Below are 26420 nucleotides of genomic sequence, written 5' to 3' on the forward strand. Positions count from 1 at the left end.
GAACTTCCGGTGAAGAAAAGGTAAACACAAATCAACGACATTGACACGGATTGAAGACTGCTGAAGATTGAGAATTCTGAGAAGAAGCGCGTGAAATTGAAAAGGTAATGTTATAAAAAGCGTGCCATGATTCAACTGAATTAGCTCAGGTCGGGTACACACACTGAATTTTTTATGGGCTTTGGTTGCTCAAGTCGACAAATTTAATTACGCAAACTTGAAATGCTAAAATTCATGAATTTAAGCTTAACCATTGTAACTATACTCAAAATCAAATGCAGCAAACCTTTGACGAGCGCGACTTCTGTGATGTTGCAAATTCAGTGCTAACAACGCGTACGGCGCACAGTTCATTCATAAATTTCCACTCAGCAACAACATATCGCCTTAGCAGCCAATCAGAGACAAGTGCGTGCAACGCAGTAAATATGCGATGTATCCTTACATTGTAAGTTACAATAGCGCTACATGCAATACAACCAATACACTATAGTCAAATGCAGCAAACCTTTGACGAGCCGAACTGTGAATCAGACCCAGAACAGCGCACAGTTCATTCATAAATTTCCACTCGGCAACAACAGATCGCCTCAGCAGCCAATCATAGACAAGTGCGTGCAACACAGTAAATACGCGATGACATGTATCCTTACAATACGCGCTCGTCAAAGGTTTACTGCATTTTAGTATAAGTTTAGTATCATGACTATTGATCGAGAAATCTATCTACTATCCACGACGACACGATAGTTACTGTGTGGATAGAAGATAGAGGTAGTAGAGTAAAGTTACCACATGACCACAAAAAAATTGCAACAGAAGGTTTTTTGGTATTTTCTTGCAGTATAAGGTCTAATAAATAACGAATACAGGACACTTCGCCCACAATGCACTTCGCCTACATGGCATTTCGCCTACGTGCCATCTCGCCCCCTAGCATTGTGGATGTATACGATCGATGTGCACAGGATGTGTGTGTATTCAGATCGTACTATCAATGATGTATTCATTAAATCGCCCCCATTGAATGGACGAGAATATAGTGACCACGTCCTATTGTAGTCTTGAGAATAGCCCGGTGTCAATAGGTGATGATTGTTTTTAATGATGGTGCTGTGGTGATTTGAAGTTGAGAAGTATAGTTGTATTTCCCCCTCACCTAATTTAGCTATAGCGGCAATTAGAATAGTAGCTCAGTATTGCGTTTCGAAATAAGGAAAGTATAAGCGCATCAAAATTTAATAGGCCTACATTTCCCCTACGGTACCGCTTTTTTTTTTAATAGTCTTTTGGACTTTTGCATGTTTTCTTTATTGGGTAATTTGTAATATTCTTCTTTTATATTTCGTAATGTTTTTTAGTGTTTGGCTTTGTTGTTGTTCTTGGTTCTTGCTATAATTTGTTATGTTGTTTAATGTTTATTTGTTTTTCTTCGTTTGGATATATCAGAGCTTTGTCTGTGTGGGTTTTTGGTTGTATATTTTCAATTTAGTTTTTTCCTTTAATTAGTGTATTGTTGTTTATGCTTTTCTTTGTTTGGTGAATAATTTCTTTGTTTGGAATAGGTCTATGGCTTTTTGCTTGTTTTTGTTACGTTTCTAGTTATATTTTGGCTCGTTTTGGTTTGGTTATCCTTTTCTTTATTTTGTAATGTTTTGTAGCCTACTATAATATAGTAATACTAATTTGGTATGATCGTATTGTTTTTTTGTATATTATGCGTTTTTGTTTCTTTTATTTTGTCTGTATCAATTAATATTATGTCTGTCTGTATTTTGTACTGTTTCCTTTTGATTTTGTTCATTTGGTATTGTTTTGTGACATGTTTGGGGGTTGGGCTTTTTTTTTGTCCTATTTTTATTTTTCCATTTTTATGTTTTTCTTTAATTTTTTTTTTTTTTGCGTATGCTTTTCTTTGGTCTTGCTTTCTTTTGGATTTAGGCCTTTTTGTTCTATTTTTATGTTTTTCTACTTTTTGTTTGTGTTATGTTATTGTTTTGTTGAATTCGTTTTGTTATGTGGTTCTACTTTAAAAAAAAATTTTTAGTCACAATTTTGTTTTACTTTTATTCGCCTCTTTTATTTGGTCTGATTCAAGGGTAGCGCTAGGTTGCTTTTTGGGGTCCCGGACCCACCAAAAAAGAGTTCGGACCCCCTGTTTTTAAATTTTCTGCAAGTTCAGGGGTCCCTGCAGACCCCCAGTTTTACAATCTAGCGCTGTTGCAGACATACTATTTATGCTGCATTTGTGCAACTCGGACTCACCAAACTCTACTCCGGACCCCCTACTTTTTACTTTTCTGCAAGTTCAGGGGTCCCTGCGGACACTGGAGTATTTAGTTCTAGCGCTACCCCTGGTCTGATTTTATGTTTTACTGCATGTGTTCTTAACTTCTTATTATTATATTGCCACTTTTGGATGGATTTCCGTGGTTCCTGGTGGGTTGTTGTTAGCATCTGAGTCTGACTCGCGGTAGGCCCTATCTGATCGGTATGGGTTGGGTCCAAGTTGGTCTTTTATAATTTTCCTTTAGCTCCCGCCCGATAATAATATGATCGGCAAGCTAATACACAGATTGTAGGCGCTGGAATGAAATACCAATTTTCTTCGTTTGTTTGGCTCGCAATTAAAAGGGGATAATGCGATCAGTACGAGCTAATATATAAGACCTATCAGTGAAAACTATCATTTAAATAGGAAGCAATTTTTATGCAAATCACACATTATTGAAGGACCACCGTATGAAATGGGAATGTTTTGTGTAAGAAAATAATGTAACAACAAAGAAAATTAGTAATTACAGATATATAACGTATTGTGGAGTGTAACGGGTGACCACTGACAAACAAAGTATAAAACGAATTTTAAAATATGCATAATATTGTACTAGTCATATTATAATGTTAGAGATGCTTTTGTATTTGTGTTGTGTATGTTGTTTTTTATTCTTTCTATCTTTTTTTCTCAAGTTATTTGTCTTTTGTCCTGTTTAATATAAATGCAAAATGAATAATAATTAAAAAAAAAAGGACCACTTCATATAACTTCCAAATCTGGGAGTTTGATAAACCTAGATTTGGAAGATACGTGAGGCCTATGTCATGTGCACTTTATTCGTGCATGTCGTATAATTTATACTGGTGTTGAAACTTTATAAAACAAACTGATAATGATGATTTATATGTTTAAGCTAGTATTCTATGAGTGTCGTACTCATGCAATGCTATTATTTAACCGTCTAAGCTTTTTGACAGTCGGACGAGTAGGACCTTTTTTCTTTCTTTATAGTTACCAAACTATGCTTAGCTCAGAATATATGATCACTACTAGTATCTCACATGGCGTAAGAAAGACCATGAAGACGAACTGGTGAAAGTTCCTTTCGGGTGGGCGGTTAGTGGACTTTCACAGTTTATCTTCCTTTACTGGCGAGAACTACTCTTTGACCGTTCCTCATCAGGGATTTCCTTTTAACAAAGGAGCACCTGCGCATATGATGTAGCATAAACACCGTCCGCATGATCTGACTCGTTATACTTNATTGCTTTGGCTTCAAGTATTTAGCATGTATCCTATATAATATATTTATTTGATTCAAATGCAAGTAAGGCTTTAGGTATTTTAGTCTCAGCTCAAACCAAAGTCAGAAAGTTTGAATTATTTATGTATATGACATGGCCATTGACAATACAATAACGTATCAAAGGGGAAAAAAGAATTAGGCCTAGGCCTCAAGAAAGAACAGGATTGAATAAAGAAAAATTAAGGACATAAGGAAAGAAAGACTTTGGCCATATGCCTGAAGTAGGAAACCGGGTTAACAATCTAATACGGTATTCGTTTATAGTTTGAACAAGTGATTACCGACGGCCGATTTGACGGAGTACAAAACAAGCATAATTGGACGGGCAAGAGGAAAAAATGATTATAATGGGTGTACTGAAATGACATGTGAAAGACTAAGCTAAAACTAAAAGACCTACGCATTTACAGCTGCAAGTGTTACGCTTTCACATAACATGTATATAGATGGTCGTCTCATGATGGAAGGGCCTTTTGATGACCAATGCTCAAAGTCTATTCGGGCCTTCCCGGAGTCCTTCTTTCTTATATTTCTTGGTGACAAGCTCAAAGTCGAATCCTTCCCCTTATTTCTTGAGTTTCTCCTAGTATTAATTTAGTGTGCCGAAACTGAACTGTCAAGAGCCGGGGCCAAGAGATAAAACCATATAGTGCAGGCCTTCGATCGTTTTACATAATACGTTTCAACCCTGATCATGCTGATTTTTTGGCATTGTAATGTTTTAACATGTCCACTGAGTATACATTGGAATCAAATTCATTATGTTTGTAAGACATCGGGCTACCCTGGGAAAAATTTCAAATAAATGGAAACATTTTGTGCAATAAATGTGTTTATTGATATACGAGCTGTGATTTAATTTGAAACTTCACGTAACTCGTTATTTTCCCCAGATTTGGAAGATGTAGGTTGTTTGGCTTTATATACAGGGATGATTCATTTTAAACTTCATATAACTCGTTATTTTTCCTAGATCCTGTTAACACGCGCTCGCGTCTAGGTCTATCAAATACCATACATGATTTCATTATTTTGCTCCGTATTTTGCCTGTTCATGTGCGCACCGTCTACGAATAGGTCTTCCCTATCTAGGCTTATCAAACACCCAGATTTGGAAGCTATAATTACATATACACACAATTAACACTTGCGCGCAAAAGTAACATTTTCAATTTCCGCGCTTCGCTTGATTCTTCGAGATGTGTTCGTGAAGGGGTGTGTATGGAGTGGTAGGTAGAGTGTGGGGGTGAGTGGACGAGAGAGAACAAATAAACAAACCAAAGTCATTATAGAATTATAGAAGAAAGAAAACAAAACACAGATTCCAGATTCAGTTTTATGCGCGCAAAAGTAACATTTTCCATTTTCGCGCTTCATTCTTCGAGGCGTGTTCGTGAAGGGGAGTGTGAGGTGTGTGTGTGAGTGCGGGAGTGGACGTAGAGAGAACAAATAAACAAACCAAAGTCAATGAGAAAGATTAGAGAATTAGGCCTACATACAGGAGAAAGAAAACAAAACACAAGTTCAGTTTAATGCGCGCAAAAGTAACATTTTTCATTTCCGCGCTCAATTCTTCGAATAGGGACTATGTGTGTTCTATATATGAAGGGGTGTGTGTGTGTGTGGGGGGTGTATGGTTAGAGGTTTAGTATACCTACAGCGTCAAATATCCCATTCCTTCATTAAAAGTACGTGCATGATGATACATTCCAACCCGTGCTGCACTCCAAGAGTAGGCCTGCAAATGTCGGAAACCCCGTTCTTAGAAATTCAGCTTCAGCTACTAGTAGGAGACCCGGGTCCACGCTAATATTTGCGGTCATAAGGTATTTCGGGGGCAAAATTGTGCAATAAATAGGAGTAGGAACAAAAAAAGAGGTCTTTCGAGGGCAGTTGCTAACAAATGAAGCCTTTCGAGGGAAGACCCCCCCCCCCCAAAAAAAGAGTTCTTTCTGGGCCATATTCTAAAACTTAGGACTTTTCCACAAAATGGTCTTGGGAGCTGGCCTTTTGCGTGAAAACAATAAGAAAATGATGGGTCTTTGGATGTGTAGGCCTATAAGGGAGCACGTTATTTAAATACTAATAATATTTGACAAAGAATAACCCAAAATTAAAATTTTACCGAAATCGTATTTTAGTATTTGCAAACATTTGCAACTTTTTCTTCTTCAGCGTGCCTCCGATAGGCCCTACGGCGCAAGCACAAAACATGGCCCGTATAATTCTGGGGTCTTAATCAAACTGAGAGCATACTTGACCCAGGACTCAGTGTGTATGGCATGCTGCCGCGCGCGGGACCCGGCCTTGTCAAGGAAGGTACATCGGTGTATTCTGGCATTTTTGCGTGCTTGGATCACGGTACCATTGATTGAACATAATCACACCCGGCGTTTTCGTGTAAGTGGTAGCTAATATCCGCCGTTAACACGCGGTGCAAAAATGGGGCATAAGTCACTGCACAGCACCCCACAAAATATCTCAAAGCTGCATGCTGCTGGCGTTTGTTTTGCTAGTCGTGCACATTTGTCTTTGAAAAATTTGGCAAATGTTTTTTTCCCTTAATTGTTTCATTAGGCTATGTCAAAGAAGATCTTCTCTGATTTAATATCTTATATAGGACTGCAAGTTTTAAAAGTTTTGAACATCTCAAACTTTATTTTAAGTGAGTTTGAACCGGTAAAATGAATGATTGGTTAATTAAATAAAAATAAACAAAACTCATAAGCGCTTTTTTGGCCATATTATATAAATTATTAGGCCATACTGGCCATAATTAATTTAACACTAAAAAGTATGAACTTATATGAAGTAAGTAAACATAATTTGTAAAATAAAATAACACATATAATAGGGCCTATAATTGATTCTTTTGTTCATGAAAACATACCTGTAAAAATAAAATACATAGGCCTAAGGATTTAACATAAAAATACATTTATAAGGCCTAAATTTCGGACATATTAAATTAATTATTGTTCATGAAAATATAAGCTAATATAATGTAAAAAGTGATGCCGATGATGGGAAACTTGGAATCAACTTTCATTAATACCCTTATGATTTTGTATCATAATTCAATGGCTTTCCTTCGTCTTCGTGTGCATGGTACGGACTTACAAGCACAAAACATGTTTTAACACGCCCGCAATTACAAATTTTTGTTGCGCACACTACCCGTCCTCCAACACGCTGGCAAGTAAAGACTTCTCTTGAAATCGCCGGGTATGACATGGGTAAATCAATGGCACTGTGACCGTATATAGCGTAGCCAGTATATTCCATTTCGGGCCATTCCGTGGTTTGGCTGGCGGTGTGCAGGCACGCATGGGGACTTGTCAAGCAATCGTCGGCAGCAAATACCAGCGGTGTAAAAAGGGGCGAAACGCACAGCACAGGCCCTGCTTGCTGAAAATGGCCAAAATTTATTTTAAACACTTTAATTATCACGTTATCAAGTTATTAAAAATAGGCTGAAAGTTTTAACAATCAGACTGCCATATTTTTCTTTATAATTATCTTCATAAAAATTCACGTATAACACACTTTAACACGAAGTTATCAAATTATTAAAAATGCATGTTGAAAAAATGCATACACATTATATTAAAATATTTAAAAATATTGTTATAATCACATCAGCACGGTGTGTTAAAAACCGAACATAATCTACACCGGGACGCGGACGGTACTAGCTAGGGGCCTCAATTTATAAAACGCACACACACACACACTCAATTTGTTGAATATTTCCGTGCATTCATTGGAACGAATCCTTGATCGTATAGTCTGCTACCAACACAGGAACACACGACCCTTCCGGTCACATCGATCGTCATGATACATCCACAACAGCCATTGCAATGCATTGCATTGCATAGGGGGCGAGATGGCATGTAGGCGAGATGCCGTGTAGGCGAAGTTGCGTATGGGCGAGGTGTCCTGTTTCCTAAATAACATATCAAAAGTTTAGAAAAATTGAACTTGGGGTAAGGGTCCAAATGTGACGTAATCAAAATGGCCGCCAAAAGCTGGAAAAATACCCATTAATCTACTGATTTTATCAATTTTTCACTCGTTATTGTGGGTTCCACTGGTGACAACCTTGTTCAGAAGTACTTTACTGGATGTAGTAATGAATCTCTATGTTGTGGTATTGAGATGGTTCACTTTGACAGCCATAATGAATTTCAAAATGGCCGCCATTTTGGTATTTTGGCTTATGAAGGTAAATCATGCACATAATTGTAAGGTGAAACTTAAGGCGTTAGATTTTCAAGAATAGCCAATATCCCTTGAATCAATATTCCTATTCAAATTTATATAGAGGTAGGCATACAAACCAAATTGGCAGCAAGAGTGAATTTCAAAATGGCCGCCATTTTGGTATATGTTGCCTTATTGAGTTTAATTGTGCAACGTATTGTAACTTGAAACATTAAGTAACAGAACTTTTAAAATAACCAACATCATTTGCACCCACAGCACCATTAATAGTATGCTTTCAAGTAGGCATATGCACCGACTAGCTTTTCTCTACCTGGGGTGTTGAGCCGTAACTTGAAGAAGATGTACCAATTTGGCAGCCATATTTACATTTCAAAATGGCTGTCAGCTATAAAAATCAATAGTATATTCTTGAAGTAACACACAATTCATCTTGCTATACCACGATGCGATGCCTTTGTTTGAAGTAGTAACATCAACCACATTGTATTATACATGTATGTTGGAATTAGTTGTCATCATCATCATCATCATCATCATCTGAGAATAATTCTTGATCCATATTCTCACATTGGCCTATATGTGCAATTGAGTCTATTCTTTCTGCAGCTACATTTCACTGTGATGCATCCTGCAGAACAATTGCATCGAATCATCTTCAGCAATGATTCTGGTGCTGGACTTCTTTTCATCATAAGTGGAACAAATTTGTCACCTTGAACAATCCATCTCCATTAAGTTGGATTCATACCATCCCTTTTACCCATCCAATGCATGACTTGTAGATAAGTTCTTCTGGAGTAAAACTTTGCCGCTGTGGGTGGAAGTCTTTCAGGTTTAACAAAGCTCTTTGCTGTGCAAACCTCTTTGGAAAGAAACCTGTAGCGTAAGGACTCCAAAGACTCTGATTGCTGACCATTATAAACAGGGATACATTGCTATGCAGCCTTCACTTTCTACATATTCTTGATCAATACTGTGAGTGCAAAATGCCTTGTGACAAACTTGTAATACAGGATCACCATTGATGATTTTGTGTAATACATACTTCATACCTACGCCAATATTCCTGAAGTAGTGTTGCAACCTGAAAACGCATGGGCAAACAACAAATCCGAACAAATGTCATCACTGAGTAAGCGTTTCTTGCCAGCAAATTGCCAGCATCTAATGTGTCTACCTTATTTGCAGCCCGACTCTTGCGGCGCTGATGCGTGTTATCCTTTGTGGTTGGTCCACCAGTGTATCCATCAAAGACAACTGTGGTCTGGCCATAGTGATCAAATGTGAAAGATGCATAATTATCGGCAAGGGTGCTTCCTTCTGCCCACTTCAAGCGATGTAGAAGAGAACCTTCAGGAGCATGGCTTGTAGTAGTGGTGCTTTATCTGGCTTATGTAAAACATACGTATACTTTGCTTCAAACAAAGATGGTGGATATGGTGATAGTTAATGATAAACTTCCTTATCTAAGCACAGATCTCCAGATTGTGATACAACCAGGAACCTTTGAAACAACAGAACTGGAGCAATGGTTTGGTCATCAGTGACCTGGACCTTACATTTTGACTCTAGCCTTCCATTTGTAGCTATATGAAAGGACAGCCTGTCCTTCCATTTGTTTGACTGTATCTTTACCTACTTTGAACAGGTTTTGCACATTAACATCCTCATCGGCATTTATCCCTTGCATCTGCTTGGACTGTCAAGGTCACTGATGACCAAACCATTGCATCACTATTACAAGCCATACAGGATCGATGCGACTTATCAGAGGCGGATGGCCCTGAGACAATTCAAGGACTGCTCACTATGTTCCTCTTCTGATAATCATGCATCTTTCACAAGAGTCAGGTTGCAAATAAGGTAGACATATCAGATGCTAGCAGAAAGAAGCCTTGAACTCAAATGATCTGAGCAAACAGATTCTCATTAAACTAATTGGTGACCGTATGCAACAGAAAGGATACCATGTGATCCACGCCGAAGAAGATGCACATGTTGATACAGTGAAAGCAGCAGTCGCAATGACATCATTAAGTCAACAACCCTAATTGTAGAAGACACATCTGTTGGTATTACTTCTTCATTATGCAGAAAAGGACGGTAAGGACCTGTACTTTCTGTCTGACAATGATAAACCATATGTGTATGATATCAAGATTCAAGCGCTTACTCAGTTATGACATTTGTTGGGATTTGTTTTTTGCCCATGCGTTTTCAGGTTGCGACACTACTTCAAGAATATTTGGGGTAGGCAAGTCTGTATTCAACTAAATCATCATTGGTGATCCTGTATTACAAGTTTGTTCCAAGGCATTTTGCACTCTCAATATGGATCAAGAATATGTATTAAGTGAAGGCTGCAAAGCAATGGTGTCTCTGTTTAATGGTCAGCAATCAGTCTTTGGAATCCTTACTCTACATGTTTCTTTCCAAAACAGTTTGCACAGCAAAGAGCTTTGTTGAACCTGAAAGACTTCCACCCACACCCTCTGCTGCAAAGCTTTACTTCATGAGAATGTATCTACAGGGCATGCATTGGATGTGTAAAAGTGATGGTATGAATCCAAGTGACTGGGGATGGATTTTTCAAGGTGACAAATTTGTTCCACTCATGATTAAAAGAAGTCCAGCACCAGAATCATTGATGAAGATGATTCGATGCAGTTGTTCTGCAGGATGCATCAAAGTGAAATGTAGATACAGAAAGAATGGACTCAATTGCTCTGGAGCATGTGGACACATATAGGCCAATGTGAGAACATGGATCAAGAACTATTCTCAGATGATGACGATGATGATGATGACATCGACAACAAACAGACATGTATAATACAATGTGGTTGATATACTACTGCAAACAAAGGCATCGCATCGTGGTATAGCAAGATGAATTTTGTGTACTTCCAAGAATATACTAAAAGCAACATATCAATATGGTGATTATATCTGACAGCCATGCTATATGGCTGCCAAATTGGTACATTATGCCTACTTAAAAGTGGTACTATGGGTGCATAGGATGTTGGTTATTTTAGAATTTCTGTCGCTTTAAGTTTCAAGTTGCAATAAGTGCATAGTTTAAGTCAATAAGCCAACATACCAAAATGGCGGCCATTTTGAAATTCACTCTTGCTGCCAATTTGATTAGTATGCCTATATAAATTTTAATGGAATATGGGTACAAAGGATATTGGCTATTTTAGAAAAGCCAACGCTTTTTAAAAGTTTCGCTTTACAATTACGTGCATGATTTGATTTTAAATGTCAAAGTACCAAAACGGCGGCCATTTTGAAATGCATAATGGCTGTCAAATTGATCCATCTGAATACCACAATATAAAGATTTATTACTACATCCAGTAATGTACATCTGAACAATATTGTCACCAGTGGAACCCACAATATCGAGTGAAAAATGGATGAAATCAGTAGATTAATGGGTATTTTTCCAGCTTTTGGCGACCATTTTGATTACGTCACATTTGGACCCTTACCCCAAGTTCAATTTTTCTAAACTTTTGATATGTTATTTATTAGACCTTATACTGCAAGAAAATACCAAAAAACCTTCTGTTGCAATTTTTTTGGGGTCATGTGGTAGCTATGTCATATTTTGATCCTACTAAGGGTGGTATAGAAAAATTAACAAATTCGTGTACATCGTGGAACAATCAACTACGCTTGTTACTCTGCGACTAATCATGACATGTAAATACATGAGCGTACAACGTACGCTACTCTTCGCGTCCATATGATATATGCGAGGTTATCTGCGTACAACAGCTTACTACGCACAGCCACGCAAAGAGTATGTTCCACGATGTACACAAATTAAATATATTTAGATAGTATACACGTTCAGTCATATCATCATATCGTCTTCAGTTTTAAAACGCATCAAAACAATATTTTTAGATTGTCCAATTTGGCTACAATTTAGCTAGGCTAACATTTATGTATCTTAGCTGAAGTATTTGCTTACTTTTAACCGGAAACACAAGCGCTGAAGAACAAAGTTTGCTTGATCTAAGTTGTTTTGACGACAGACCAGCGCCACTCATTAAATACTAATGGGAAAATCCAGTGCTGGGCAAATTAATCCATCTCCCGATTTGCAAAGGTTGACTTATCATTTATACAAACTGATTGTGATAGTGATACCCTTCCGGTTCTTGAACATGTGAGCCCAGCACTACATGTGTTGATCACCTATTTACAGTGAGAAAGAAAGAAGAAGAAGTTTCAGTTTGCACTAAAAAATACAAGGTTACCAAACATGTTAAATAGTTGCGTGTTTGTCATAATATTAATTACACAGCTTCTTGTACTTCTTGCCTAATCTCCTATGCTAGGCATGCATGGTCACAAAATTTTTAAGTAGGATATTTCGCATGGAAATAAACAAAAAGGTGATTATTTAACTTAAAAAATCAGGGGTCAACCATGTCTTTTTTAGGTCAAAAATCAGCAAAGTTATGGGCAAATGTCTGTTTTTAAAATTCTGCATTTTTCTGATGCCATCATTGACAATGCCTTACTGTACAAAAAAACAAGTAATGCATCATTTTTCACCACGGCGATCCGCTTTGCACAAAAGCGACTTTATTTTATGAAATCTAACTATCACTGCATGATGACTCCTGTATCAAGGATAAAGTACTAGCACTTTTTTTAGACTACATGCATCTCCCAGTTTCCGGTGTCCAAATTTCAAAATTCTGTATTTCCCTTTGGGGATTACACAGTTAAACCATTTATTGTGGTCGCAACTTTTTGAGTTGAACGTCGCCCCCTATAATAAGCAACGTGGACATGCCTACCTATGCTTGAAATTGTAATTAATACTCCATTATTTATCAGTGCAAACTTAAATAGGGCATACAAAAATGTCATGACCGATAAATGATGTGTCTGTTTTGCCCCGTTTTTTAAGTTTGCTTTGCGAACTAAACTGCAAGTACAAAGACGTCTGGACCATTCATCCATCCGGGCCATCCATTTCCATGTTGATCGAGATATCTACAGTTAATGTTCTATTTTTGCATGGTCGGAGGTGTGCGTATCGCCGGTTTTCCCAAAAAACCTTTGGTCTGCAATAAGCTGATACATGGCATGGACATGGATAAGACGTTAATACCCGAGATTGCCGAGAACACTGGTAACAAAAGCTATGTATATTATAGGGGCAAAGAATAGGCCTACAGTTACTACACTGGAATTTCAGTGACTCAGTGACAAGTAGTTATTGATTTATTGATCAAATATTGGTTTTCCCTCATTTTTGACTGTAACTCCACAACGTACTGTTGTCTGTGCTGAAATAAAGTTATCAGTGCAGTAGTTGTAGTTCTTGCCCCTATAATATATCTTACTTGTCACCAATGCGCTATAATTTTTGAGAAAAATGCAAAAATAGGCACAAAATTGGCCAGGGGTGTAGTACCACCTTAACTTACTCACTACGGTATCTGTTCAACTGTTTTTGGTATGCATTGATTCCATAAATTATTGAGATTAATATTTCATGATTGATAAAAAATATTTAGCATATTTCCATGTTGTTCGGATGATTTTCTATATGGTACCGGTACACAGAGTTCGAATTTCGCCAAAAGTCACCATTTTGTCTTGAATGTCTTCACTTCTGCTTTACGTGTTGGGAATGTTTTTCTTGTTATTTTGCGATGACAGACCGAAAATGATAGTATGTGGATTGCAGTTTAGAATGTGTACTTTAGGATTTTGCCATTCTTGATTTATATTTGAAAGATAAAGTCATAGAAAACATTGACTAAACAGTGTAGTATTGTGGGCTCCAAAATCCCCGCATTTTCATGTGTATGTCCTCAGACCTGATATCTATGTTAGTATATTTTGGGTAATATCAGATCAGTCTGAGCAACCTTGGACAGTGTTGACAACAATACTTCTATGCGATCACCGAACACCAGCGCGTACCTGGCTCGACCACAGAAGAAATAAAAAATTTACTTCATCTAGTACTATCCACGACGACACAATAGTTACTGTGTGGATAGAGATAGAGCGACGAGCGTGGAACTTTAACTAAATCAGTCACTCATTCGTCACCAATTTTCAAATTTATCAAAACACTTTGTGAAATTTAATGTTGCCGAAATTTATTTTGACGACTTATCTGAAGAGCAAAGTTTGCAATTGCTATTTTTAAGCGATTAACAATGCTAACAATCTAATGACGTTGGTCAACGTGTCATTTGAGTACGGTAACTTTTTTGGGCGCTGTTCCTGTCGTGATTGGTGTTGATTACTTCCGAATTTCCATTGCTTTTGCCGATAGCTTCATGTTCTATCATCAATCCATCGTCGGTTATCAGTGGCCTGGATTGAGGATAGACTTTTCGATCAATATCCATGAGACATAGCCTCTGCCATGTCTGGAAATATGTAACCCCATAAAAAACCCTAACCCTAGACTAGGTTAGACTAGAGAGCTGATTCCAAATATGGTTTTATGCCAATATGGTCTTGAAAATTTATATTCTGAAATTTTTGCATTACCGGTAATTAAAAAAACTTCTGTCATCTGCATTTGACACCCATGTGCAGAGGGTTAAAAAAAAAGATGTACATCTCTTGGCACGTGAAGTCTAGCCACAAATTTGCTCAGCGATAGCTTCACATTCGAGGAACATACATCAAATGTATGGAGCTGGTATATAAACCATAAGGCCAATGTCAAAAGCCGAAACTCACACATACGATGGGTGTACATTATTTTGAGGCTAGAGAACATTTAATTGGAAATCTAGTTAGATTCGCTGAAGCATGACACTGTTTAAGCAATTTTACAATAATCAGTTTTAAACAGCTATTAAAATAACTGCAAATCTGATAACTTATAAAAAGAATCAATCACAATATAAAAAAACATTAATAACATAACTCCACCCAGTGAAATTTGTTTGGGCCTAGCCGCCTAGTACACTGTATACATGTGATTTATGTCTTTTAAGAAGACCTGTGGACATCATCAGTAAGGTGTTTTTTATTCTTTTCATAATTTTGTTTCAGAAAAGAAAATGGGTTCAATAGATCTAGAGACTGCCAACATGTACAGCGATGAAGAGGATGATATACCTCAAATAGCAGACGACATGCCACCATTATCCCCAACAAGAGGCAACGAACCAATGACAAATGGAGGGGAAACAGGTAGGCGCAAGAATTTCCAAATCCTTTTATTTTTCACACCATTGATTTCCATCTACAAGCATATAGCGCCTGTAAATGTGTGGGTTTTTTGACAAAAGTGACGAAAAGCAGACATCATTTTACAAAAACAATACAATACATTGATCTTACAATACTACTTGTTTGTCATATGTTTGTATCAGTTATATAGTTTGCTCAAACTCCAAGTAATGTTTTTGTGGTTGGTGTCTGCCTTATGTCTCTTTCGTAAAAAAACCCCCACTCAATTATAGGCATGCCTGCGTAGATGAAATTCTATGGTATACAGTAACCACTCAGGTATAAATAAGGCCCACCCCCTAGATGGGCAATTTCACTCCAAAACTGGGGGTGGGTTTATAACCAGGGAGGGACTAAAACATTCATGCCTAATGTACCTGTAATTTCTACTATACTTGTCAAATGTTTCAGATATATAAAATGGCAAATTACTGATATTTTGTTTATTCTAAAATGTAAGGCTTAGAACAAAGCATTGATTTGAAAGGACTTTGCCAAAATGACTACCATCTGTAATAAGTAATAAATTTTTGATTTATATAGTGCATATTTTACTGAGGATTTCAATCGTTGCACTGCCACCGGTGCAAATCTATGCGCCAATTATCTGTGTTAGTGTTGGCCGATACCGATCTGTGAATCGGAGATCGGTGCCGATATGGACTGCATCGGCCTTGAATCTGAATCGGCAGATGAGCTATCAGCTGCCGATCTAGATTACCGATCTCTGAACTTGACAGTAATAAAAGTACACAACAATTCTTTAAGCTTACCATTACTTTCTTATGTAACATTACTACTATTTAATGCCAATATATTTCCAAAAATCTTTGTTACCACCGCAAGAATCATGTCGTTTCATACTGTATTTTATGTATGTATCCACCCTTTGATAGACCGAATTAAAATGTAAACAAACAATCAGGTCAAATTTATTCAACAGTGAAAGCATGCAGCGATGATGTAATGGCGTGTGCAGGGACTCCCCAAAAGCAGTTCATAAGTGGTTCGCCTCTACATTCCATTGTCCATTGTATAATAAAACCACAAAATATTATCCACTCAGTGACAACACTCCCGACTGTACAGTGCGTCCCTGGGAAAAATTTGTAAACACTTTAACAGTCGACACGTGAAGTCCCTGCGCCCTTCAATGTCGGGTTTCCCAAGGTGAATTTGAGGGCATGTTATTTTTAGAATCGCGCACATTCTCGCTATTCCTCCTCACATCTCTTAATCTCCGAACACGTGAATTCTTTCTGTAAACAACTCTGCACAACCAATCAGGATGGGAATTCCGCGGTATTCCCCAATACGTCATATGCATGAATTATTATAATATCGATGGAGCTGATTTAGCTGCAGGGTCATCGAATCAATTCGCGAGTGATTCGCCTAACTTGGTAAACACGCAAATCAAAGTTGATTCGCGAAGAAGAAAGAAGAATAAAACAATCAAGAGAAATGGATTAATGATTAAACTTCCGACAATCGGAGGCACTGAGTGAGTAACGCTGGGACTGTATATTTGATTTGGTCAGCATCAGTAAAAAAATGTTGTTAGAAATTCAATTAACAATTTATTTAATCGTGAATGAATGTACTATCTTAATATTCTGAATTCAAACAAAGTAAAATAATATTGAAGTTTGAACACATTAAAAAATTAAAATGTAAATAAAGATAACACGCTTCTGTATAGAATGTTTTGTTTACAATAACCACAACATTCCTTGGCTGAATAACATTTTATCATGACCCAATTCCCAGGTCAACTACGGTCCAAGTTGTGTCCCCTTTTGTTTATGATTCGCCGCTGTCTTCTGTGTAGAGTGTTTGTTTACAATCGTGACCCAATTCTCAGGTTAATTACGGTCCAAGTTGTGCCCCCTTTTGTTTATGATTTGCCGCTGTCTGCACTCATGTCGCGTGTTTGGGCGGTCGGTGCCAAAGTTGAGCTCATGATTCATGATTGCGACCGGACCACGTGCTCATCCTGCTTCGACCGCATCCAACAAGTTCATGCACATGCGCAACAGCTAGCTTGACGAAAAAAAAAGCATGATGCACGCTACTTCGGCATTTAAAAGAAATATGAATTCACACAGAAAATCAACAGACACGGAAAGTTTTTGGAATTAATTTTTATTGGAAAACGCAAATGTCAAGCTTTCAACTGGATTATTTTGAGATGGGTTTCTGGAAATAGACAGAATGTTACGTTTTATCTACCAGCTTCAGATGGAACCGTTTTAAAGCATGATGATGAGGCAAGAATGTAAGCTTTTTTTAAAAAATACGTGGTGATCTAAACTTGTCGGCAAAACAACTTAATTTTCCGTTTTGAAAATTAGTCATGTTTAATTATTTTAGGCACGGGATCGTCACGCATTCGGTATTTTCACACGTGTTTTCACGGTTTTGGTTGGAATTTGTGACATCACGGGAAATCACGTTTTTTGTCAAATGACCTCACGGATTTTGCCTTAAAAAATCACGGTTTTACCGGGGCCTAGACTTGGGGTGTAAAATGGTATTTTATTTGGGTTGATATTGACATGAAAAACCTCTAAAAACGGTCATCATATTACATAGTTACAGGTTTGGGGAATTAAGCTTTGACCGTTAACATTACTGGGGCCCGACTTGAATGAACTTGTACTGGTTGTAGAATAACATTTAAGGAATCTGAATCGGGATCGGATCGGCCCGATCTGCTAATTTTCAGATCGGAGATCGGCAGATCCGATCTTGGGTTGGATCGGCCAACACTAATCTGTGTAGCTCCCCATATTCCATTGGTTTAAGGAAGTGTTGATAACCAAACAACTAATCACCAAAAGAGCATTAATTGGGATAAACCAAATGGATATCAAATCCTTGGGAACTGTCGGGACTTGAACCCAGGACTCAGCGGTGCCAAGCGAGGAAACAAATGTTGCACCAACTTGCTCCCCCAAATATATATATGATTTATGCTTTGCACCAGGCTGGAAGTTGATGAAATGATATAGATGTTGGTGACTATCATGGATTTAAGCCCAGTCGGTTAAAAAATAATTTATGTCAATTTATTTACAAAACAAATGTAATGTACAGATCTCTTTGTTTTGTAACTTTAGGACCATTTGATGATATCCCACAAGGTGCAGATGGCGAAAACGGGGAAGGTGGTGAAGGCAGACCAAGGAGAATGGTTCATAGGAAGCCTATACCTAAGCTGGATCCTGTAAGGTAAACAAAAATAGTATCTCGTCAAAGTACAGACTTACCACATTTCAGGTTATTGCCTGAATTCACTTTTTTGTTAGTCCAAATTTCTTAATTTTTTATTTTCATGACACTTTCAGATCTCATCTGTCTAAGCTTGACTAAAAATAGCATGCATTTTCACAAACAAATGTTATATTTATTTTGTGTGTAATTTTATATTCATAAACTATAACAACATACCGTATTTCGTCAAATAGTCGCCCCCCTCAAAAAAATGCCCCCCACCACTTTTTTCAACCAAGATGTTTCAAAAATGCAGATATTTCCATGCTATCTTGTGTAGTAAGCTTACCAAGTTGCGCACATGGTCGATAATAGTGTCAATAATTGGCAAAAATCTGGATCAGAAACCCGGAAGTGAGCCAGAAGTCAGTGTTTCTAGTTCATCATTTTAGCGTGTGTTTTTACTTTACCTAATGATTTGAACGGGACTTATCGTTCTAAAAGTGACCTTGAATAAACGCCCCCCCCTTGGGAAAATGTAACGCCCGGGCGTTTATTTGATAAATACGGTATACAGGGATGTAAATCTTCAGGAAATTTCCTGATTTCATCTACAAAATTACTATATTTAATAGTGTATAGGTTTATAGATTGAAAACTTATAAAACCTACTCAAGTTCAAAGTAGCTGATAATCCTACCCTTGTTTGGGAGCACTGTGAATTCACAGACTTCTGAATTCATAGACCCATCTATGAGATCACATCCCCCCAGAATTGCTCTTCTTTTTTAGCAGCGAAGCCAGCTCAAGCAATACCTCTGTCTTTCAGTTTGTTTGTTAGTAACAAACGTTAAACATTGAGTGTTTTGCGCCTGCTGTACACAAAGTCGGTAAAAGGTAAACGTGGGACTAAATTGCATGGAAGAAAGAAAGAAAAGAAGAAAAACAGATAGCTATATATAGAGAACAAAGAAAGAGAACATATTGTTATGGGGATGGATAAAAAAAATTTACACTGGTCAGGAATATTCATGACCCCCTTTCTAAAGAAAATAACAGCCCTGTCAGATTGTCACTTTAGAGATTCTTGTTCATCTCACAGGCTCACTTCATATTACTCGTCTTTTTCTTCATCGCACAGACTCACTTCAGACAGAGGACTTCCTACCATCCTAAACCACTTTGAGAAGATCAAATTCAAGGGTAAAGGTCATGAGGTCAGTGACCTCAACACTCTTATGATGACCATGGAACACTGGGGCAACAGGCTGTTTCCCAAGATGACGTTTGATGAGATTATCGAACGAATAGAAAAGCTAGGCAGGAAGAAACCTGTTCAGGTTAGTATAGCTTTTTTGTTATTGATCTGGACCTTTTTAAAGCCTGATGTGTAATAATTCTAACCCTTAGCTTTTAAAACCCTAACCTGAAGCTGAGCTAAATGTGCCATCTGATGATGTTAGTGTAAACAGGTCAGAGTTTAAGTTTTGATATAAAATCATACTTTTGAGACCAAGGGAAACAGTGTGAAAGGGGAGAATGAGATGAGATGCTTATAGCAAGGCACTAGCTGAACATGGTTGGTTATCATTTGTGGAGCCTGACAAACCACAAAATCAGAAATTTGAGACACATTTGGAGGTTGCCATCTGGGTGCTGGGGTACTAACAGGGTGCTGAAGAAGTATACGGGGTGCTAAAGAAGTATAAAGCATACTACGTGATCAGCAGTACAGTATGTGTTCCCTCAAGAATAACTCTCGGCTGAGTTTAAAAGGCTGCTAGGCTGAGTGATGCTTCTCAACCACTACTCTGACATGTAATTTATATTGTTATTTTCCTGTAGGTTTGTTTGAGGAAGATTAGAATGGACATGCCACTCCTTGATGAGGATTTTGTTGAGAGAGAAGAAGGTAAAATATTTGACAATTTCAATTTGCAGTGATTTGTGCACTTTCTAAACTCTGATTGTTTAAAACATTTCACTTTTTCGGACTGAAACCGGAAGAAGATTTATAGTAGTACAACATTAGGTTGAACAGATCCAAGTTGTTCATGATAGGGACTAGATGAGACCAAGTTGCCCAAACAAGATTCTTGTATCCAACATATTTTGTAGGGGAACAAATCTCAATGATTTATAGCAGGCTATGCCAACCCAACAAGTCCTTCACCAACTTTACAGATTGAAGCTGACTACTGTGGCCCCACATTGATCCATAAGCCATTTAGCAATGATTCAGGGACTTGCAACCAAGAAGCACAGGCCCTAGAATAATTTAGCCAGGATCAGCCTACCATACAGGTGTTTTACATGGGGACAATCAGCAGCACAGCAAGTTCTTTGTACACAAAGATTTCAAGCTATACTTTGATCTGTTTGATCAGCTCGTAATAGGCAACAATTTTTCGGGTTTTGTTACTTTGTGAGTCAATAAAGTCCCAACTTACTCCCGCGTAATTTTTCGAGTTTTGTTACTTCGCGAATCAATAAAGTCCCAACTTACTCCCGCGTAAATTCACGAAGTCACATAGCCGTTCAGAAATGCCATTATATGTTTCAATTGGCAGATGGTTTCTGTGAAGAGCGAGTAGAATCAAAATGGTGGCTGAGGAGACTACAGAGTATAGCACCTTACTGATTGAACCAACTTGACTCTTGCAATGATTTGATGAATTTGTCTTTTAATCCTGCAAAGTGCATAATTTTGCATATTTATTTATCTGTTTTAGATGATGATGTGATTCGAGGTGAAACAGAAGAAACAAATGAAGATGAGCAACTACCTGACCTACCAAATGCTACTACCACACCAGGCAATGTGTCATATGGCACAGTAAGTATACATGTAGATTGTAGAATAACTCACCACACTATTACTCGGTGGTCACTCGATAGTTGGCCCAACTTACATACTCAAATATTCTTGATCCTTCACACAGCTCAAAGAGTTTGCCATGATTTGCCATGGATAGGTTCTGTAGATTTAGTCCATTGACTAAGGTCAATGCCCATTGTTGAGGAGTTAAGAAGATAAATAAATGCCAGAAGCTATTCTATTGTGGTGGATATCCAACAGTTATGTCAACATTTGGTTACTCATCCATAATAAAGGCAAATAATGATTATGTGTTTCTGTTATAATCAAATCACTGTGTATACATCCATCCCAAAATCTGATTGCTATTATTATATGGGTGAATGGACAACAAAAGAATTGGTTTCTCCATAGGGCCTGTACTTAAGCAATTTTTGGAACTGGCCGGTGACTAATTCTTTATTGGGCGAATTATTGTGTGTCCACCAGTAATGCATGGATACTATAATTCTGAATTAGTAACCAAGTCAAAAAATGAAAAGCAATGGGCTATTCCATTTGAAATCCATGCACCACCTATGAAAGACAAAACCATAATCTTCCGCATAGGGAGTGTAAATTTTAAATGGGGTTACCTCAATGAGTGACTCCATTTGAATCTGCACCGTCTGTGTGGAGATTAAGGTCGTGTGGTGTATAGCCCAATATTGCTCAGATGAGCGTGCCAAAGTGCCCATCTCGTTTTCCTTGGCGTTTGGGCCAGACTCACCAGAATTTATTTGGGGGAGGGGGGTTCACCACATCTCACGCACAGCAAATCTATTTTACCATCGCAGGAGCTATATATGCCAGGATCCATTTATACTTGTGGGTGAAGAGAGGGACAATTATAGAGGTTAAGGGCCTTGCTTCAGTGCACAACAGGATGGCACTGCCTGCAACCTCATGACCCTGTACCACTATGCCAGCTACAGTTCTCAGCAGTCTCTTCCCACTTTTCCGATGCATGTGCCCAGTTTATTGTGTGAAAAGAAACCAGGTCATGCCATGCTCCCGGAGCCATGCTACTAGTCAACAAATGAGGTGCTGATGACATGATTTGATTAGCAAATCAGGACCTACTTCTATATTTACACAGTACACACGCTACGTTGGACAAACGTTTGAAAGAGCTCTGAAAGGGTGTACATGTATCACTAGGTTTGATAGTGAGAACAAGTAAAACATTTTATGGTAACTAATGTGGAATGTTTTTGTGTGTTTTGTTTTCTCTCTATTCCAGCTTGACATTACCGATGATCAGAAACAGCGGATGGAAGAAAACAAACGCAAAGCAATGGAAAAACGAGCAGCTCGAATGCAACAACAACAAAGCTCTCAGAACACAACTGGGATCTTGGCTAATGAATTACCGGATGACTCACAAACTAAAATTGATTCGGATGAAGAGGACCTAGAAAATGAGATGTGGAATGACTTGATAAGTAGTCAACAAACCTCCACACAAAGACCTCAAAGTAACAGTGACAATAAAAACAACAGCAAGAAATCAGCGATAGTTGATCTAGATTCAGAAGAATTGGACATTTCTAGGTCTCAGGTGCAAAAACCAGTTGAACATTGTCCTGAGTATGATGATGAAACGGACGATGATGATGATTATGAAGAATACCTTGCAAAATTGAAAGGTAGCAAAGAAATGGGCTCTGTTGTGATGGACAAAACTGATACGGCTAGTTCCCAAACCGTTGAGGATGAGCAGTCTTTGTCCATACTGAAGGAAGATGTAGCATGTGATAATGTTGCCATGGTTACTGGAGGAAATGAGATGGATGAAGAGGAGCAGTCTCAGTCTATATTAGGAGATGATGTTGATTCACAATCATCATATAAAAAGGTTGACAAAAGTACGATTGAAGAGGAAACAGGTAGCGGGCAGAGTGCGAAAGGTAATGACGCAACACAAGATAGCTCAGAAAAGGCAGAAGTTAAGCAAAGTCAGGGAGAAAAAACTGAAAATCTAGATGTTGTTGAAGATGATGATGCCACTTGTCTACCAGAAGAGGACACACAAGTAGGTGAAGCTGGTCCAACATTGGAAGATGAAGAAGCAACTTGTCTGCTGCCTGAGGAATATTCAGAGGAATGTGCAGAGGGAAACATAGCTGATCTGGAAACACAGCTTCTGGAGGAGGACACTGCAGTCATGGAAACACAGGCAATGGATATTCCTGCTGATACTGCCGAGGCAGATACCGTTGCTATGGGAACACAAGAAGTGAAAGATGCTCATGTTGATAGTGCTGAGGCAGAGACGATGGAATATGAAGCAATGGACACAGCAGAAGCTGAAACACAAGCTTTAAAATAAACATTGACTTCCACATCAATAACCATATTTCAACAAGAAATATGATTTGGTTAGCTGAATCAGCTTTTTATTTTTTCAAAAAGTTTTTGAAAAACAAAAGGTAATCATATTTTGTCCAAGAAAATATGTAATGTAGACATTCATTCAATGTGTAGAAATCTACACCCCCCTGGTACCCCAGGTCAACATAAAAAGTGGTAACCATGTGTGTTCTTCCTTTTTTCAAAACCCCCCTTTTCACTGATTTTTCATTGATTTTACCCCCCCTTTTTTTGCCAAATCACTGACAAAATCAGGGTAAAAATACCCCCTTTTTCAAGGTTTTCAATGAGAAGATTTCCAGACACCCCTTTTCAATGACTCCAAATATTTTAATATATTAAGTACAAAATGTGCAAGTATGAACATTACTTTGTGTCTGTTGTACTCCCAGATGATCCTGTGTTATTAACTGGGGTAATTACAATGCCTGTATACTGATTTTAATTGAAAATGAACCAAAGAGGAACAATCCCTCGAAGTTTTGTGTACAGAGGTTCCTTTAAAGTATTGTGGTATTGTTTTGACACAAGACCTCAGGCTGCACAACACTATGGGTTGGATACTCAGATCAGATATATCTTAAACACATACAGAAACAGATAGTAGAAATTCAAATGTACAATTTTGTGGTATCAGTCCAGGTTCCCATCCAGGTTATCCCAGTTCAGACACCTCTGGGAGATCATCGTGCATGTACAGCTTCTACATTATCTAGGAACATCATGCATGTTCATATTATGTACATAAAATATTAAAATATCTTCTATAATAAATTCAGGGAAAGTACTGTCCACAAAACTGTTTTAAAATCCCAAACATGTAATGATCCAGGAACATTATTAACCTGAGTTATTAACACACCATTATCTCAGGCAGATTGACCAGATTATGAAGCTGCAGTCTACAACTGAAGCTTGGTTTTCCAAGCTCACTCAGGTCAATTAAGAGTTGCCACATGCCAGATCTAGCATCATATTATGTGTGTGCATAGAAGTGGTTTCATGACATTGTCATTGTTGTTTAGTAAAAACAGAGATGTACATGTAATACAGATATATGCCCAGGCAATGGCATGTATGTTTGGTTGTGTCTGTTGACAAGAGTGACAACCACTGCAATGCACACAAAATTAGAACAGCAGGTGCACAATTTAGCTTGTGGCAGCTTATTATACCTGATCTATCCATACATCTATTTGCACCTAAGATCATCCCTGAAAAAAAAAATTCCTCTATAACAATGTTGTGCCTCATTATCATAACCTCTTGTTACATCTTTGAAGATTTTCTTCTAGAAAGGAATTTCATTCATAGATATTAATGATGTCTCATGAAGACAAGTCTACCATTACAATTGGAAAGAGATAGAAAAATAAAAGTTACCATGATTATAATGGTTACAGTTCTCAACATATTTCCTGTGTAGTTTGATGGGGTTTGATTTTGGTAGAGAGTGTCATGTTCACAGAACAGTTCTAAACAATGCAAGTGAACAAAATCTTTACAAAATCAAAGTTCATGAACAAAAGTTTTAAACATTTGATGCTGCAAGTAAATTAAAATCTTTACAAAATCAAATTACATAGGAAGGAAGGTTGAAACCTCATTTATCACCATGGTAACTTTGGTTTCCTACCTTCTACCAAATCTTCAGAATGTAGCCCAGAGTACTGCAAGGTGCACAGAGAGTCGACTTGTCCTTAATGATCTTAACAATACATGTACATGTTTATTCTAGTTACACACTTAGGATGAACTTTGAAACATGAACATACTTTAATACACAAGTTTAGTGCTATATAAATGGAGAACTTGATGCAAGTTATTCTCCTGGTACCTTGGGGTAAAGACCACTCCAGGAGATCACCCCGGAGATCACTCTATACTTGAAAACTGTTCACACAAGGCTGAAAACCACACCATGAAGCTTACTTTGATTTATTTACTTCACGAACGAACCGGCGCACGCCAAACTTCAAGTGCAACAGGGGAAGAGAAACAACGATACAAAATAAAACTTACATGCATCAGAATTCAAACAGAATTAAAAAACAAGAAAAAAATATCACTCGGGCGGTCGTAGAATTCGCTCCAATCACTGCCAATGTTTCCGCAATGTTTTCAATTCACCACATGGAAAAGTGTATACGGCAGCCAAAACGGTTACATCTGACACCATCGATGTTCGCGTCCCTCATTCAGCTCTCTTCAAAAGCGCAAGGGAGCATACGTGCAACACCCACTAGACAACTATATTGGGAAACCGCCGTGCCAATAGTAAAAAAGCTGCCTTCTGACGCCTCGCTGTGACGATTGAGGGCTAAATCAATGAAATGCCAGAGGATGGAGGCTGAAGACTGGGCTGAAGACATCGATCGAGCGAACCTGTGAAATACCCCTTTTTTAAAAATTTCGCGGAGACAATGCTCAGAATACCCCCTTTTTCGCGATTTCAGTCAACAAAATACCCTTTTCCATGAAATTTAGAACACACATGGTTACCACTTTTTATGTTGACCTGGGGTACCGACCCCCGTGTGGAGGATTAAGGGTATACGATGTATTGTTGGTCAAAGCAGCAAAAAAAAAAAAAGTAGTTCACAGCATCTTGCGAATGGTAATGAGCTTGAGCAAAAATTGCATTGCTCAATTCATAGCGAGTGTGGAGAAGAATTCAAATATCACAGATATACTTTTGTAGGTCCTGTGGTTCTTGAGTTGTTGTAAAGAGGGCTGAAACAACAACACTTTTGTAAAACGTACATAACTCATTAACAACAATAAATTAAGCAAGTATATGATTTGTAGAATGAACTTTTGCAAAACACCAAAGTGTTATTTTTCAATAATATATTGATTCAGATAATGAAAATTGTTTTTATTTTGGCTGCTTCGACCAACAATACCACATATACCCTTAAGGT

General features: G+C 37.9%; 1 protein-coding gene across 1 annotated transcript; it reads left to right on the forward strand.

Annotated features, from left to right (window-relative positions):
* On the forward strand, window positions 1-24942 carry LOC140152878 (uncharacterized). The gene is made up of 7 exons (XM_072175405.1): window positions 1-104; window positions 14871-15011; window positions 18173-18284; window positions 19408-19606; window positions 20112-20178; window positions 20999-21102; window positions 22367-24942. The coding sequence occupies exons 2-7, from the start codon at window positions 14879-14881 to the stop codon at window positions 23453-23455; spliced, it is 1704 nt and encodes a 567-aa protein (XP_072031506.1). The 5' UTR covers window positions 1-104; window positions 14871-14878; the 3' UTR covers window positions 23456-24942.
* Window positions 24943-26420: the final 1478 nt, after the last annotated feature.

The sequence above is a fragment of the Amphiura filiformis genome, chromosome 5, assembly GCF_039555335.1.
Source record: "Amphiura filiformis chromosome 5, Afil_fr2py, whole genome shotgun sequence".
Classification (NCBI taxonomy): domain Eukaryota; kingdom Metazoa; phylum Echinodermata; class Ophiuroidea; order Amphilepidida; family Amphiuridae; genus Amphiura; species Amphiura filiformis.